Raw genomic sequence first — 15,932 nt, forward strand, 5'->3', positions numbered from 1 at the left:
TCAGAGATTCATTGTGAGGATTTAAGGAGTCAATATGTGTAACATCCTTAGGTCCTTACATATAGAAAACACTCAATCCAGGTTACCCATTATTATTATTGTGGTTATTTCCCAACTTACCAAAATTCTCTCCCCCCCAGATGTCCATCTGGGCATCATACTTTCCCAAGTGGTTAAACCAAGACTTGTCAATCACGAAGATTCCTCCAGCTATGACAGGCGTCCTGGGAGCAAGGAGAGGAAAGAGGCAACACATGAGCTGGAAAATCTGAGCCCCTCTAGACGGCCCCAGGGCCCAGGCCATTTGCCCTAGCATCCCCTATTTGCAGAGTCACTGGGGTCGGATATCTGGCCCACCTTTTGGCCTCTGGCCTCTCTCTCCCCAGGGCCCAGAACAGAGTTAGCCCTTGGATCGTGCACCCCTAGGAGCCCTGGCAACTGAAATGGCCCTCCTAGGAGCCTCCAAAGCCCCTGACTCAGGGAAGGAAGGGTTCTCTCCAGAGCCCACAGCAGTCCTGACCTTATGGGCTTGGTGGGGTCTGTCCGGGCAATCTTCTGCTCCAGAGGGATCTGCTCCCACTTGAAATGCAGGCTCCAGTCAAATCCTAAGGGACAGACTAGGGTGAGGATGGGGCTCGGGGGCTCTTGTCCCCTCACTCCACCACCCCTGAGAGTCTCCCTTGATCAGAACCCAGCTTGTAGAAGGCACTGGGCAATTCATGTAGTCATTTCTTCATTCAGAACGAGACAGGTCCCTGTCCTTATGGAGTTTCAATCTACTGGGTAAGACAAAGACTTACAAAGATAAATCAGTAAATGGATAATATGTCAGTTGGGGTTGAAAAGTGCTAAAAAAAAAAAAAAAGAAAGAAAAGAAAGGGGGGGTACCCATGCTATTCTAGTAAGGGTAGCCAGGAAAGGCTCTCTGAGGAGGTAACATTTGAGTAGAGACCTGAATGAAGAACTGATCCATGCAGACACGTAGGGAAAGGGAATTCCAGGTGGAGGAACAGCAAGTGCAAAGGCCCTGAGGTGATTTCCCTAAGGAGAAATGCCTGGCTCCCTTCAGAATCCCACTCAGCCTCAACATCTAACTAATGACTGTGTCTATATATTGGAAATCCGAGCCCCAAATAGGAAATCCATTCTGTGCATTAGCTCCTGGCAACAGATTCTCTGGAGCAGCCTGCCCAATAGAACTTGCTGCAATGATGGAAATGTCCTATATCTGCACTGTCCAACATGGTAGACACTAGTCACATGTGGTTATTGAGCACTTGAAATGTTGCTAGGGCAACTTAGGTACTGAGTTTTGAATTTTACTTAATTTTACTTAATTTAAATTTACATAGCCCAAAGTGGCTATTACCTACTGTATTGGACAGCACAGTTCTAAAGTCTAGACCAGAGCTGCCCAAAAGAAATACAATGCAAGCTGGAGATGCAAGCCACACATGCAATTTAAATTTTTCCAGTAGCCATATCAAAAAGTGAGAAGAACATACGAGATTAATTTGAATAATGTATTTTTAATTCAATATATCCAAACTACTATCATTTCAATCATTATCATTGATGATCATATTCATAATCAATACAACAAATTATTAATGAGGTATTTTATATTCTTTCATACTAAGTCTTCAAAACCTGGTGTGTATTTTTTCTTACAGCACATCTCAGTTCAGACCGGTCACATTTCAAGAGCTCAATAGCCAAATGTGGCTAATAACTAGCATATTTGGCCAGGTCTAGACCATTTCCAGGTATACAGGTTAGGAAACCGTGCAAAGTTGAGGGCTCCCCCTTCCTCACCCCCAAGACAGCAGTCATATCATGTTATTCTGCCAGGACTTGTGGCCATGGTCCCCGGGCTGGCAGTATTTGAGAAGGATGTGTGAAAGTTTGGGGGGAGGGAAAGATCAGAGACTAGCTTGGCTCTGTCCCTGATTGTGCCAGGAGCCTGCAACTGCCAGCTCTGGCCCTTTGTCCCCAACCCCATGGCTCTACCCAATCCCCTTTCATTTTTCTAGAGGTAAAGGGGGTGGGGGTGTGAGACGCTCTGGCACAGTTGGGAAGAAGAGCACCAAGCCAGGGCTTTTGCCTGCCCTCACCTGCCTCCTTTCAGGTCTAGAGCCCCTCCCCTGGGAGCCGGACCCACCTCCCCGAAGGTCAGCAGATGCAGCAAGGTAGGCGAAATTATCCAGACTGATGACATCAATGATGGGGCTCACCACACGGGTGTGATCCTAGGAGAGGACACATGAGATGGCGTGAGGCCAGGGACTCTGTGAATAAAGGCCCAACTGCCTGCTCTGTGAAGTTCTCTCTGAGGCATTGGGCACACAGCACCTCCTGCAGGACACGTCAGGCTCCCAGGAGCTGTCCTGCATCACCACATCTAGGCTCCCGGAAGGTCCCTCTTGGGTCTCATGGGCACGATGCTCTCCCAGCCTCTTCCTCTCACATCCTGTTGAGCCCTGCCAGGATCTCACCTCCTCAGTAAAGCCCTCCCTGATTGCTGCAGGCTGAGGCCTTCTTCCTCTTTTAAACTGCTCTCACAGTTATAGACCAGCCAATTCCTGGGACAGTGAATCAGATGCTGCCTGATGTGGATCTTCTGTCGCTGGTTTGAACTGTTGTTTTACTAATTGTCGTCCATCTTTGCACATGCTGAGGTTGAGTCTTCCCAACTGTACAACCAGCAGCTTAAGGGCAGGGACCCTGCAGTCTCTGTGTAACCTGGGTGGCACTCCTCTCACGCCACATCCACTTCAAAGTCAGACTCACACTCCCTTCATCATCTCCCAGACACAAATCCACCTCCAAAACATTGGTGGTAATATGCCAACTTTACTAAAGGTTTTTTTCTGGGGGTGAGGGGTGGGGGGATAGTGGTGGTGGTGGATTTTATCACATACCACGTGCAAAACTTAATTGCCCTCCATCAGCAGGATGTCTGTTCTCTTCTTTTCTCCCTCCATGGCGGGACATGGAACAGACGTTTTCTCCCTCCTCTCTCTGCATTCTGTGCTGACCCTCAAAATCCTCTTGTCTGCAACTTGGAATCCCTCTCTGCCCCTCAGTTCACACTCCGTCTCAGGATGACAAAAATGTGGGACGTGGCAGATCAGGGGAGACCATCCACGGTCTCCCACAGTGTTCTATGGGGGCCTCACCTTATCCTTTTTATAGACTTTTTGTACTGAGATATAATTCACATTTTTATAACAATTTTATTAGATATAATTGATATACCATAAAATTCGCCATTTTAAAGTGTACAATTCAGTGGTTTGTAGTATACTCACAAGGTTGTGGCACCGTCACCACTCTCTAATTCCAAAACATTTTCATCACCCCAATAAGAAACCCTGTACCATTAGCAGTCACTCCCCATACCCCCCCTCCCTCCAGCCCCTGACAACCGCTAATCCACTTTGTATTTGTACGGATTTATTTATTCTGGACATTTCATATAAATGGAATCATATAATATGCAGTTTTTGTTACTGGCTTCTTTCACTTAGCGTAAGGTTTTCAAAGTTCATCCATATTGTAACATTACTTCATTCTTTTTATGGCTGAACAGTATTCCACTGTATGGATATCATTCTGTTTACCCATTCACGGTTGATAGACATTTTGCTGTTTCCATGTTTCAGCTATTCTGAATAACACTGCTCTGAACACTCAGGCACAAGTTTTTGTGTGGAGTATGTTTTCATTTCTCTTGAGTATCTACCTAGCAGAGGAATTGCTGGGTCATATGGTAAGTCTATGTTTAAACTTTTGAGGAAGTGCCAGACTGTTTTCCAAAGTGGAAAACAGCACCATTTGACATGCTCCCCAGCAATGTATAAAGACTCCTATTTATCTACATCCTCACCAGCACTTGTACTGTCCATCCTTTTGATTATAACCATCTGGTAGGTATCAAGTGGTACCTCATTGTGTTTTTGACTTGCATTTCCCTAATGACTTAACGTTGAGCATCTTTTCATGTGCTTGTTGACCATTTGTCTATTTTCCATTGCGGTGCCTGGGCTTCTCAATGCGGTGGCTTCTCTTGTTGTGGAGCGTGGGTTCTAGGCGCCCGCGCTCCAGTAGTTGTGGCACATGGGCTTAGTTGTTCCGTGGCCTGTGGGATCTTCCTGGACCAGGGCTCGAACCCATGTCCTCTGCATTGGCAGGTGGATTCTTAACCACTGTGCCACCAGGAAAGCCCCTTTTCTCATTTTTAAATTGGGTTATTTGCCTTTTATGGTTGAGTTGAAATCACCTCATCCTATGCTCCATATGTCCAAATCCTCCCCATTCTAGAGAACAGCAGGCACATGGGAGGGCCCCCCTGCTTGAGAACACCATCCTCTCCTCCCTCCTTCTCAGGCTTCCCAGCTTGACTCACCCTCAGCCCTCATCACTCCCTCAGGAGGAAAACAACACCACCCATTCGTAGTAGGAGCTTTGTGGCTCACTCAGGCTTTCAGCCAATTTAATTCTCACCACAACCCCGTGGGACAAATATTACAATTATCCCTGTTTGCAGATGAGAAAGCTCAATGAGGTGAAGTTACTCAGGAGGGAGCAGACCATTTAGGCTTCCTACTCTGCCTGCCCAACTCCAGAGACCGTTCATCATCCCCCCTCATGCCAAGAACATTGTGGGCACGTCCAGAGCTCCCCCAGGGACAGACAGACTTACCTCCTTCACCCGCTGCAGCATGGGCTGCAGCCACTCGGTGTTCACTTCGCAGTGGCTGTCCAGAAAGGTGAGGACAGCAGCTGCGGCCACATCTGCCCCGCGAACTCGGGACCGGATCAGCCCTGCAATGGGAAGGGATAAAGGATGGTGCTGGGACCGAGCCAATTTGCTCAGCCGTCCCCCCAAAGTCTCAGGGCTCTCCGCCCCTTAGGGCTGAGGTTTCCTCTGCGTTATTGTGATTTAACTTTACTTCGTATTTCTTGATTTCTTCCCTCCCTCTTTTTCTTTCTCTCACCCATCCGTCAACCATCATGACTCCAAGGTTATTCTCTGAGTGCCCTCTGCATGCCAGGCACTGGACTCTGGGGACACACTGATGAACAGTCAGAGTTTAGTGAACAGAAGTTGCAATAAAGTGTGGTTTTGTACCAAAGGAGAGCCAGAAACCACCACTTAGGAACCTCAGGGTGGTCCCCTCCAGCTGCACTATCCTCTATGACATGCAGAGAGTCTTCCAGACTAAGACAAGCTGGAGTTAGTATGCCAGCCCCTTCACTAACTGTAGCACATTATTTAACCTCTCTGAGCCTTAGTTTTCTTATCCAGCAGATTCAGAGAGAATAATCCCTGCCTCTTGGGGACAGTGCGTGGTGCCCAGGAAGCCGACATGTGCAGAGATCCTACTCTGCTTCCACCTCATTCCCCAGTCTCGCCGAAGCCTCGTCGACTGTCAAAAAATGGCTTCGCTTTTGGCAGCACCCTGGTCGGAGCTGGGGACTTGCCTGATCAGGAGAGAGGAGACCCAGATGGTCTTGTGCCTGACAGAGCAGCCACTGGTGTGGGGAGATTTCCCTGGCCACACCTCTGCCCGGCACTCTACTGTCCCATCCTTCTACTCCACAGGGAGCTGTAAAGCACCTAATCATAAATTTACATCTATGTTGGGTAAAACCCCAGGGAACAGCATACTCCCAGACCTAAAGGCACCTGCAACCCAGTGCTTGGGAGAGATCTCTCCTCTGGCCTCTTCCATTCCAGTTTAAAGGTCCCTTCGACCTGACTGGACTTTCTTAAATACACCCATCACATCTCTTTCCTTCCTTCCTTCCTTCCTTTCTTCCCTCCCTCCCTCCCTCCCTCCCTCCCTCCCTCCCTCCCTCCCTCCCTCCCTCCCTCCCTCCCTCCCTCCCTCCCTCCCTCCCTCCTTCCTTCCTTCCTTCCTTCCTTCCTTCCTTCCTTCCTTCCTTCCTTCCTTCCTTCCTTCCTTCCTTCCTCTCTCTCTCCCTCTTTTTCTCCCTCTCCCTCTCTCATCTTCAGTGGCTCCCTATTCTCTGCTTTATTAAGTCTAAATGTCCCCCCCCACCCCGTCATCTATCCTCACCCCACTCATTCCTCGTGCTGACCAGGCCCAATTCTCCCAGGAAGGGAGACTAAATAGAGGGAGGTTAAGAGGCTGGGCTCTGGGTGGGCCCCCTGCTTCGGGGTGGAATCCTGGTTCCTTTATTCATCACTCCAGGCAAATTACTGAACCTTCTTAAACCCCAGTTTCTTTATTTGCAAAACAGAATGATGGGCTCTTAGGAGGACTGAACATGAGAATGTGGGCAGAGTGAATGCTACAGGGTGAGAATGCAGGAAATGTAGGAAGACGCTGTTAGTACTTCCTGCACCTAGGCCGCACTGATGCCTTTGCTCGTGGAGTCCTCGGGCCTGAAACGCCCTCCCTTGTGCCCTATTCATCTGTCTCACAACCCCTTCACCCAATCCAGGCCCCCTCTCTGATCATTCCCCTCTCCTTCGGCTCCCTCTCCTCCATCTCCTTTCTACCCCCATATAATTATAACCGGCCTCAGCTCCATAATAAGCTCTCCGAGGGCAGGGACCGTATTTATACTTCTTTTGTGTCCCCTAGAGTGTCGTGTACAATCCTATGCTGTAGTCGGTGCTCCAAAACACCTCTTTTTTTTTTTCGGTACGCGGGCCTCTCACCACTGGGGCCCCTCCCATTGCGGAGCACAGGCTCCGGACGCGCAGGCTCAGCGGCCATGGCTCACGGGCCCAGCCGCTCCGCGGCATGTGGGATCTTCCCGGACCGGGGCACGAACCCGTGTCCCCTGCATCGGTAGGCGGATTCTCAACCACTGCGCCACCAGGGAAGCCCCCAAACACCTCTTGATTGGAAGTGAGGTCACATCTGCTTTATACTGCCCTGTGGTTTTTCTCAAAGCATTTAATCCTTACAATAACTGTGCAGGACAGAAAGGGTACTATCATTATTCCCATTTCTCATGAGAGACAAAGAAGGCAGCCGGAAGTAGAGCTACTTACCTACAGTCATACTGTGATAGGGGCTGACCCAAGATACCAAGAGTGTCTTTCCCCAGACCTTGGTCCTGGCCACCAGGAATGCAGCAGGACCACGCTGGCTTGGTATGACATGGCACCAAAAGGGAGCGGGGAGGTGCAGAAGTCTAGATCAAAAGAGGTCTGCGGTGGCACCTAGGGTCTAAGAACTTACCTTCCCGCCGGTCATTGCGCAGGCATTTGACCTTGGGGATCCTGGTCAGGAGAAGACAGTCTTCAGCTGAGGGTGGAGAGAAGGAAACAAGCTCATTCAGATATTGACATCAGACCACATGTGGTTCGACCACTACTGGAACTTCCCAGGAGCTTCTCCAGACCAGGCCCAGGGGAAGGCGAGGCATGGAGGAGAGGGGTCATCTCCACTGGCCAAAGGACTGCCCTGTCCTCCACTCCCCGGCCAGACTGAGGACTGCCTGTACTTGTGGCATTACCCCCCAGGGGGCACCAGAGAGCACCAGCACTGTCACCAGTCCAACAGCCTCGGAGCTAGATTGTGGGGACAATATTCTGCACACGGCAGTTGGGATAATGAAGGATGCTGCTGATGCAGTTTAATTGTTTTTTTTTTTTTTTTTTTTTTTTTGCGGTACGCGGGCCTCTCACTGCTGTGGCCTCTCCCGCCGCGGAGCACAGGCTCCGGACGCGCAGGCTCAGCGGCCACGGCTCACGGGCCCAGCCGCTCCGCGGCACGCGGGATCCTCCCGGACCGGGGCACGAACCCGTGTCCCCTGCATCGACAGGCGGACTCTCAACCACTGCGCCACCAGGGAAGCCCTAATTGTTTTTTTAATGTCATCTCACTGGTGCCCCAGCAAAGCAACACCACTCCTTTTGCACCAGGGAGCAGAGCCAGGGAGGGCACCTAGAAAAGACTGAAGATCCCTTTGGGGAGCAGAGGTCAGCCTGTGATGGCCAGAACAACCTCAAGAGTGCTTCCCTTGGCATTCTGGGGAAATGGGGTGTGAAGGGGTGCAAAAAAAGAAGGTGCATACTTACGATCTGAACTGAAGTCATCCACTAGAATGATCTCCTGGATCAGGCTGGCAGGAGTTCTGTTCAGGACGCTGGAGGAGTGACGGGGACAGAGGAGCCCAGATTTAGGGGCCACCTTCTACTTCCTTCTTCCTGCCATGGGTTCCCCCACCACCCACCTCGGAAGCCAGCACACCGGCCATGGACAGCTAGCTGCTAGCAAACCTTCCGGGCCTTGGTCAATGGCTGAGGGGCAGCGTGTTCCTCAGGTTCCTCCAAGACCCTCCTGACCCTGCTGCCTGGACCCTCAGGTACTTGGGACCCACCCCAGATGGGGGGTAGGGGCTGCCCTACTTTAGCTGTTGAGGGAGGACCTTAGCTGCTCTGGCTACCTGGGCTTAACAAGCCCACCTGAGGACAACCCCCGCCGGCCCCGAAGCTGTCTGCTCGGAAAGCTAGCGAGGCTCCTTCTGGCCTGATGGGTCAGGAGGGGTGTTCTCAGAAAGCTCCCCCGCCAGCTCTTTCCCTCCCACCATCCCTCCTCCTCCTTCACTCCCTGGGGAAGGAAATCTAAACTTCTTTAATCCCTGGAATATCACTGGGTACTCCATTCTGAATCCTATTCTTATCTAAGTTCATTAAGAAATGAGGTGAGTAGAAGTCAAACTTGACCACGGGGCCAAGCTTAGGAGAACAGGAGGGCCACCTCTGTCTGAATCGCTGTCAGGTGCCTACTGGGCTGGCAGCCAACCACCTGAGGCCTCACGTCTGTCCCCACCGCCCTGGGCTCCTGACCCCTGCATTTCTGCCTGAGTCCTGGGGAACTGACCTTGTGTTTGTGCATCTCTCTAACAGTTGGACTTCTTAGGTCTCCCTGACCCTGATGCACCAGCCTCAGCCTCTCAGAAGGGCAGAACCCCGTCCAATACCCCGGGTACTAGACGCAAATGCCAGTACCCGCTGGTCTTCACGCCGTCTGGCCACAACACCCAGTCTCAGTGTCCTCCCCTGCCAGGGCCCAGCAGATCCCCGAGGCCTGGGGGAGCAGCACCACTGAGATGAAAGGTCCAAGGCGGGGGGGGCTTACGTTTTCACCGTGTGCAGGAGGGTAGAGGGGCTTCGGGACTTACCTCTTCACTGTGCGTAGGAGGGTAGAGCGGGCTTCGTTGTGGAAGGTGATGATGACGCTGGTGGCCGGCAGGTCTGAGGAATAGGACACGGATGGGCAACTGAGAAGAGAGCAGAGAGGTCAGAGGGCAGCTGTGAGAGTGTTCTCAGGGCAGGCTTAAGCTTCTGTTTGTCTGAAGCCGGGCGTGGGCCCTGGGCCTCCACACCCATGCCCACCCCACTCAGGCCGCCCAGCCTGGAGTCCTTGAAGGGAAGCACAGGTTGGGGCACCTTCACAGGCCTGGGTGCTCTTTACAAAAGACCTAGAGCCCTCGGAGCCCCACAGTCACTGAAGTATTGAGGAGGGATCGACGTGTATAGGCACCACCCAGGCCCCAGGATCAAGCCCCGGACCAACAGACAGAACTCTCTGCCCTATGGGGCAGCCAAGAGAGACAAAATGGCGGAGGGGAGAGGGGGAAAAATGGCCTCTCTTTGTCTCTGACACCCTGTAGCTTCTTCCTTCGGATGTAGCGGCTCCGGCATCTGGTGGGATCTGGAGAGGAATCGTTCCCATCCTGCCCTCCCGTGAATTCCTCCCTCTCGCTGCCACCATTAAGAGCCACCTGGTGACACCAGGCAGGGGAGGAGCCTCACTCTTCCCAGGGGGCCTGGGACACCTAGGGGAAACCAAGTCTCTGAGGAGACACCAAAGGCAGTTCCCCTACCTCACTCCCTCCCCCAGCAGCTCTGTGCTCCGCCTTCTCCAGACACCACATTTTGGGCCCATTAGCTTCCCCATGCTCAGAAAAGGGAATTAAAACGATCCATCCCTGCCAGGCTTCATCCTTGTCGGGTCTGCAAATGCTTCTGTGAATGCATTTATTGGTGCTCCTGGGGCCGCGGCGGGAAGGCAGCCGCAGTGCTAGTTTTCATGGCAATCTTCTTTATTACAATTGCTCTCTGACTATTCCAGTGGTGACTGTTTTTTCATTATGGCATTCATTCCACTGACAGCGGCTTACAGCCGAATTCCCAGGCCCATTGCCTGCCCTGCAGAGCAGCCCAGGTCAGACAGGCAAGTTCCACTAGCCTGAGACCCCCACCGGAGAAATCCTGCGAGGCCTTAAAATAATCCTCCTTGAGAGAGGATGTCGGGGAGTGGGAGGGGTAGAGAAATTCACCTCTGCCCTGGGAAGCCAGGCATCCCAAGTGCCTCTCCTCCCCGAGGCTTGTGGGTTTGGGGGTAGGAGGGGGCTTGGTCTGTTGAGATGGGGAGCCCTGGGAGAAGCAGTCACTTCCTGGGCACCCAGCCCCCCTGCACTGACCTCTATGGCCCCAGGTCTCTGTCTTTGAACCCCAAGGATCTAGTGCCCAGGAAGGATGCCAAGCCCACTGGACTTCTGGTCTCCGTGAGTGACAAGGAAGGTGCTAGAAGCAGGCCCCCTTCTGCACCTTTATCTCACATACATCCGTTGTGCTGCAGAGTAGCTGCTTCAGAAGGAAAAGCAATCTTGACCCAAGTCACCCTCGCCTACCCTCAAACCAGGACCTGCCCGGCGCTGGGCACACAGTTGGCTCCAACGCAGCCCATGCTGGCCATTCAAAGCTGCAGGCGCACGAGTGGGTCATCTCCAACCACCCCCGCGCCCCTCGCTGCCTTGATCGATGTCTGCACAGAGCACAGAGGAGGCCCCCAAAACCAGCCTGGGTTGGTAAAGAACCTTCCCCGGAGGAGAGGACACTGAGGAGAGTCATAAGGGTGTGGCGGGGAGGTGTGCAGGCAGAGGAAACGGCCTGTGTGTGGAAACAAGGAGGGAGGCCACAGGAGTCCAGGACTGAGGGGGCACCAAGGACTAGATGCAAAGGAGCAGAGGCTCGGAGGGGACCAGGTGGCTTGTACTTCAGGGAAAGGAGCTTAGACTGTACCCATGGGTGAGGGCAGGAAGAGGAGAGATTGAAGGTGGAGACTCGTATCATCCAGACGGGACACTACAAGGGCCTGAACCAGGGAGGGGACTGATAACTTGCCCACTCACACTGAGCAGAGTCCAAGCTGGGATGGGCATGGAAGGCGTCCTTGAGGTCTAGGGCCTCTCCCACCTACCACTCCGGGAGAGCAAAGAGCAAGACTGTCAAGCATTTCTGGGAGTTGCTGAGGAGGTAGAGGCAGTGGGGCAGGAAGAGAGGAAGGAAAGGGATACCAGTGGGGCGGTGCACAGCACTCTACTGTTTGCACAGTGCAGGCAGGGCTGGCGGCCCCTCTTCACCTCAGACATCACCAGATGGGCACTAAGAACGCCAGGCTAGCCCACCCCCTTCAGACCTCCCCGTGGTCCCCTGGCAGGTCACTCTTGCTGGGATTCCAGCCTGAGGCACTTAGGGGCCTCTCTGGCCTCGCTGGGAAGTCTCCTTGGACCTCCCAGGCTCTCAGGAGGTCAATGAAATAAAGATGAGTCAGGAAGACGACAGACGGTAAGGGTTTGAATGTCTCAATAGCTGGACCGATCCTGAGGAAATCTTCCTCGTTTCTTAAATCCACATGACTGAAAGAAAAGCCAACTGGTGCTGGCCCTTCCCTCCACCTTTCTTTCTCCACCGGCACAATGGAGGCCACACCTGTAATGGCGGGTGTCCCGGATGGGCCGGTCGGGGCTCAGCTTGTCGCTCTCCAGCTGGTTGAAGGCATGCTGTCTGTAGGGGTCCTCTCCAGGCTTCAGCTGCTTGGCTGCCAGGTACGCCTTCTCATCAAAGCCTTTCGAGGGTGTTCCTGTCACCTGAGACAAAGGTCAGCATCAGAGGGGCCACAGGCAAGAGGAAAAAGTAGCCACTGTGTGGTAAGCACTTACGACACGGTAGGACCCAACTGCATTACCTCATTTGTACCTGTGAGCAGGAGATCGTTATTTCCCCCATTGTACAGATGAGGAAACTGAGGCTCGTGACAGTACCCCCATGTGTGGGGGCAGGGAGTACACGGGAACTCTCCGTACTTTCCGCTCAATTTTGTGCACCTAAAACTGCTCTTAAAAAATAAAGCCTATTAATAAAAAAGCTCAGGGTCAGAGCTAGTAAGTCACAGGTTTCTGGAGTCAAAATGGTTGTTCTGACTCTGAAGCCCATACTCTTGACCACTGTTCTTCGCTGGATATGGAGATGGTGACACCTGGAGGGCACCTGACCCCCAAGATGAGGTGTCCTGAGAGGTCACCAAGCAACCTGCAGATTGACAGTCTCCTAGGGATAAACTTGGGCCTGATGCTGGGCTAGGCATGCAGGAGGTGCCTGATCAGTAAAACCTCCAGCACTGGGACAAGCTGCTGCCCAGAGAACCACCTGTGAGGTCAGGCGGGCCCTCACAGGCTAATGCCAGAGCTGCTAGGACGCAAATGCACAGGCAGTGATGCATCTTCTCTGGGACTTGTGTTTGCTGCTGAAATAGCTCATGTCAGGCCTCCCGGGCACCCCGGTGCTAAGTGCTGGGGAGTGATGGATGACAGATGCCATGGCCCAGCCTCCCTCCTCTTAGCTACACCCTGCTTTGTGCTCCCAAAGTACCCCCATGAAAGACACTGGGGAAAGATACATCTGAGATGCATGGATGAGTGGATGGATCCTGACATCTCATTATCTGAAACACACTGCCTGCCGGATGTTGCCTGGAAATATCATCAACGGTGAGTGCATCTCGACTCCGCCCCTTCCACCTGACCAGCAGCCTGGGCAGGAGCTGTGGGCGCACAGGGGCAGCAGGAAGGTATGTGAGAGTTGTCCAGGCACAGAACCCCTGCGTGAGAACTCCATCACAGGCCTAGTCTCTAGAGGGACAGTCCCAAGAAGACAGCTCGACCTGTGGAGGGGAGATGGATGTGTTGGGTGATCCACCAGCAGCCCAGGCCTCCACATTCCCTGAGAGCCTAGCTCCCAGCTTCATGGGACAGGAATGCAAAGGTTCTGGGGAGTGCCTGTCTCCCAGGGCTGCCTCCCTGTACTGTTCTGCCCCTAGGAGCCAGTTCCTGAGCTCCCTGAGGTCAGAGCCAGTGAGGGAGGTTTCCTCATGTGTACTGGCCAGCCCTGTGCCGCACACATACTCAGGATGGTGACAAGAGCCGCACTGCCACGCTGTGATATTCTTATTTGGTGCCATGCCAGGGACTGGACAGATGGGTCAGAGTCCCCAAAGACTCGCAATCCATTGCAGGAAAGAAAGAACGAGTGGAAGGGGAGGATTGATTCAAGATGGTGGAGTAGAAAGACGTGCATTCACTTCCTCTTGCGAGAGCACCGGAATCACAACTAACTGCTGAAAAATCATCGACAGGAAGACACTGGAACTCACCAAAAAAGATACCTCACATCCAAAGACAAAGGAGAAGCCACAATGAGACGGTAGGAGGGGTGCAATCACAATAAAATCAAAAACCATAACTGCTGTGTGGGTGACTCACAAACTGGAGAACACTTATACCACAGAAGTCCACCCACTGGAGTGAAGGTTCTCAGCCCCATGTCAGGCTTCCCAACCTGGGGGTCCAGCAACGGGAGAAGGAATTCCTAGAGAATCAGAGTTTGAGGGCTAGTGGGATTTGATTGCAGGACTTCGACAGGACTGGGGGAAACAGAGAGTCCACTCTTGGAGGGCACACACAAAGCAGCGTGAGTATCGGGACCCAGGGGAAGGAGTAGTGACCCCATAGGAGACTGAAACAGACCTACCTGCTAGTGTTGGAGGGTCTCCTGCAGAGGCGGGGGTGGCTGTGGCTCACTGTGAGGACAAGGACACTGGCAGCAGAAGTTCTGGGAAGTACTTCTTGGCGTGAGCCCTCCCAGAGTCAGCCATTAGCCCCACCAAAGAGCCGGGTAGGCTCCAGTGTTGGGTTGCCTCAGGCCAAACAACCAACAGGGAGGGAACCCAGCCCCACCCATCAGCAAACAAGCGGACTAAAGTTTTACTGAGCTCTGCCCACCAGAGCAACAGCCAGCTCTACCCACCACCAGTCCCTCCCATCAGGAAGCTTGCACAAGCCTCTTAGATAGCCTCATCCACCAGAGGGCAGACAGCAGAAGCAAGAAGAACTACAATCCTGTAGCCTGTGGAACAAAAACCACATTCACAGAAAGACAGACAAGATGAAAGGCAGAGGGCTATATACCAGATGAAGGAACAAGATAAAACCCCAGGAAAACAACTAAATGAAGTGGAGATAGGCAATCTTCCAGAGAAAGAATTCAGAATAATGACAGTGAAGATGATCCTGGACCTCAGAAGAAGAATGGAGGCAAATATCGAGAAGATGTAAGACATGTTTAACAAAGACCTAGAAGAATTAAAGAACAAACAAACAGATGAATAATAAAATAACTGAAATGAAAAATACACTAGAAGGAATCAATAGCAGAATAACAGAGGCAGAAGAACGGATAAGTGATCTGGAAGACAGAATGGTGGATTTCACGGCCACGGAACAGAATAAAGAAAAAAAAATGAAAAGAAATGAAAACAGCCGAAGAGATCTCTGGGACAAGATTAAACACAACAAATTTGCATTATAGTGGTCCCAGAAGGAGAAGAGAGAGAGAAAGGACCTGAGAAAATATTTGAAGAGATTATAGTCGAAAACTTCCCTAACATGGGAAAGGAAATAGCCATCCAAGTCCAGGAAACACAGAGAGTCCTGGGCAGGATAAACCCAAGGAGGAACATGCCGAGCCACATAATAATCAAATTAGCAAAGGTTAAAGACAAATAAAAATTATTGAAAGCAACAAGGGAAAAACGACAAATAACATACAAAGGAACTCCCTTAAGGTTAACAGCTGATTTCTCAGCAGAAACTCTACAAGCCAGAAGGGAGTGGCATGACATATTTAAAGTGATGAAAGGGAAGAACCTACAACCAAGATTGCTCTACTCAGCAAGGATCTCATTCAGATTCCACAGAGGAATCAAAAGCTTTACAGACAAGCAAAAGCTAAGAGAATACAGCACCACCAAACCAGCTCTACAACAAATTCTAAAGGAACTTCTCTAAGTGGGAAACACAAGAGAAGAAAAGGACCTACAAAACCAAACCTATAACAATTAAGAAAATGGTAATAGGAACATACATATCGATAATTACCTTAAAAGTGAATGGATTAAGTGCTCCAACCAAAAGACTCAGGCTCGCTGAATGGATACAAAAACAACACCCATATATATGCTGTCTACAAGAGACCCACTTCAGACCTAGGGACACATACAGACTGAAAGTGAGGGGATGGAAAAAGATATCCCATGCAGATGGAAATCAAAAGAAAGCTGGAATAGCAATGCTCATATCAGATAAAATAGACTTTAAAATAAAGAATGTTACAAGAGACAAGGAAGGACACTACATAATGATCAAGGGATCAATCCAAGAAGAAGATATAACAATTATAAATGTGTACGCACCCAACATAGGAGCACCTCAATACATAGGCAACTGAGAACACCTATAAAAGAGGAAATCGACAGTAACACAATAACGGTGGGCGACTTTAACACCTCACTTACACAAATGGACAGATCATCCGAACAGAAAATTAATAAGGGAACACAAGCTTTAAATGACACAATAGGGCTTCCCTGGTGGCGCAGTGGTTGAGAGTCTGCCTGTCGGTGCAAGGGACGCGGGTTCGTGTCCCTGTCCGGGAGGATCCCACATGCTGCAGAGCGGCCCCGTGGGCCATGGCTGCTGAGCCTGTGCGTCCGGAGCCTGTGCTCCACAACAGGAGAGGCCATGGTGGTGAGAGACCTGTA

The 15,932-nt window shown here is 51.5% G+C and overlaps 1 protein-coding gene across 2 annotated transcripts in view; it reads right to left on the bottom strand.

Annotated features, from left to right (window-relative positions):
* Window positions 1-15,932, bottom strand: part of GALNT16 (polypeptide N-acetylgalactosaminyltransferase 16) — a 97,034-nt gene that overhangs the window by 18,881 nt on the left and 62,221 nt on the right. For both annotated transcript variants that reach the window (XM_067028268.1, XM_059056766.2), the window contains exons 2-9: window positions 11,768-11,925; window positions 9,172-9,270; window positions 8,066-8,133; window positions 7,224-7,289; window positions 4,706-4,827; window positions 2,162-2,249; window positions 521-605; window positions 121-224 (exon numbers count right to left, since the gene is read on the bottom strand). In XM_067028268.1, the coding sequence (XP_066884369.1) occupies window positions 121-224; window positions 521-605; window positions 2,162-2,249; window positions 4,706-4,827; window positions 7,224-7,289; window positions 8,066-8,133; window positions 9,172-9,270; window positions 11,768-11,925 (790 nt within the window). The remainder of the gene's footprint in view (window positions 1-120; window positions 225-520; window positions 606-2,161; window positions 2,250-4,705; window positions 4,828-7,223; window positions 7,290-8,065; window positions 8,134-9,171; window positions 9,271-11,767; window positions 11,926-15,932) is intronic.

The sequence above is a fragment of the Kogia breviceps genome, chromosome 3, assembly GCF_026419965.1.
Source record: "Kogia breviceps isolate mKogBre1 chromosome 3, mKogBre1 haplotype 1, whole genome shotgun sequence".
Taxonomy (NCBI): Eukaryota; Metazoa; Chordata; class Mammalia; order Artiodactyla; family Physeteridae; genus Kogia; species Kogia breviceps.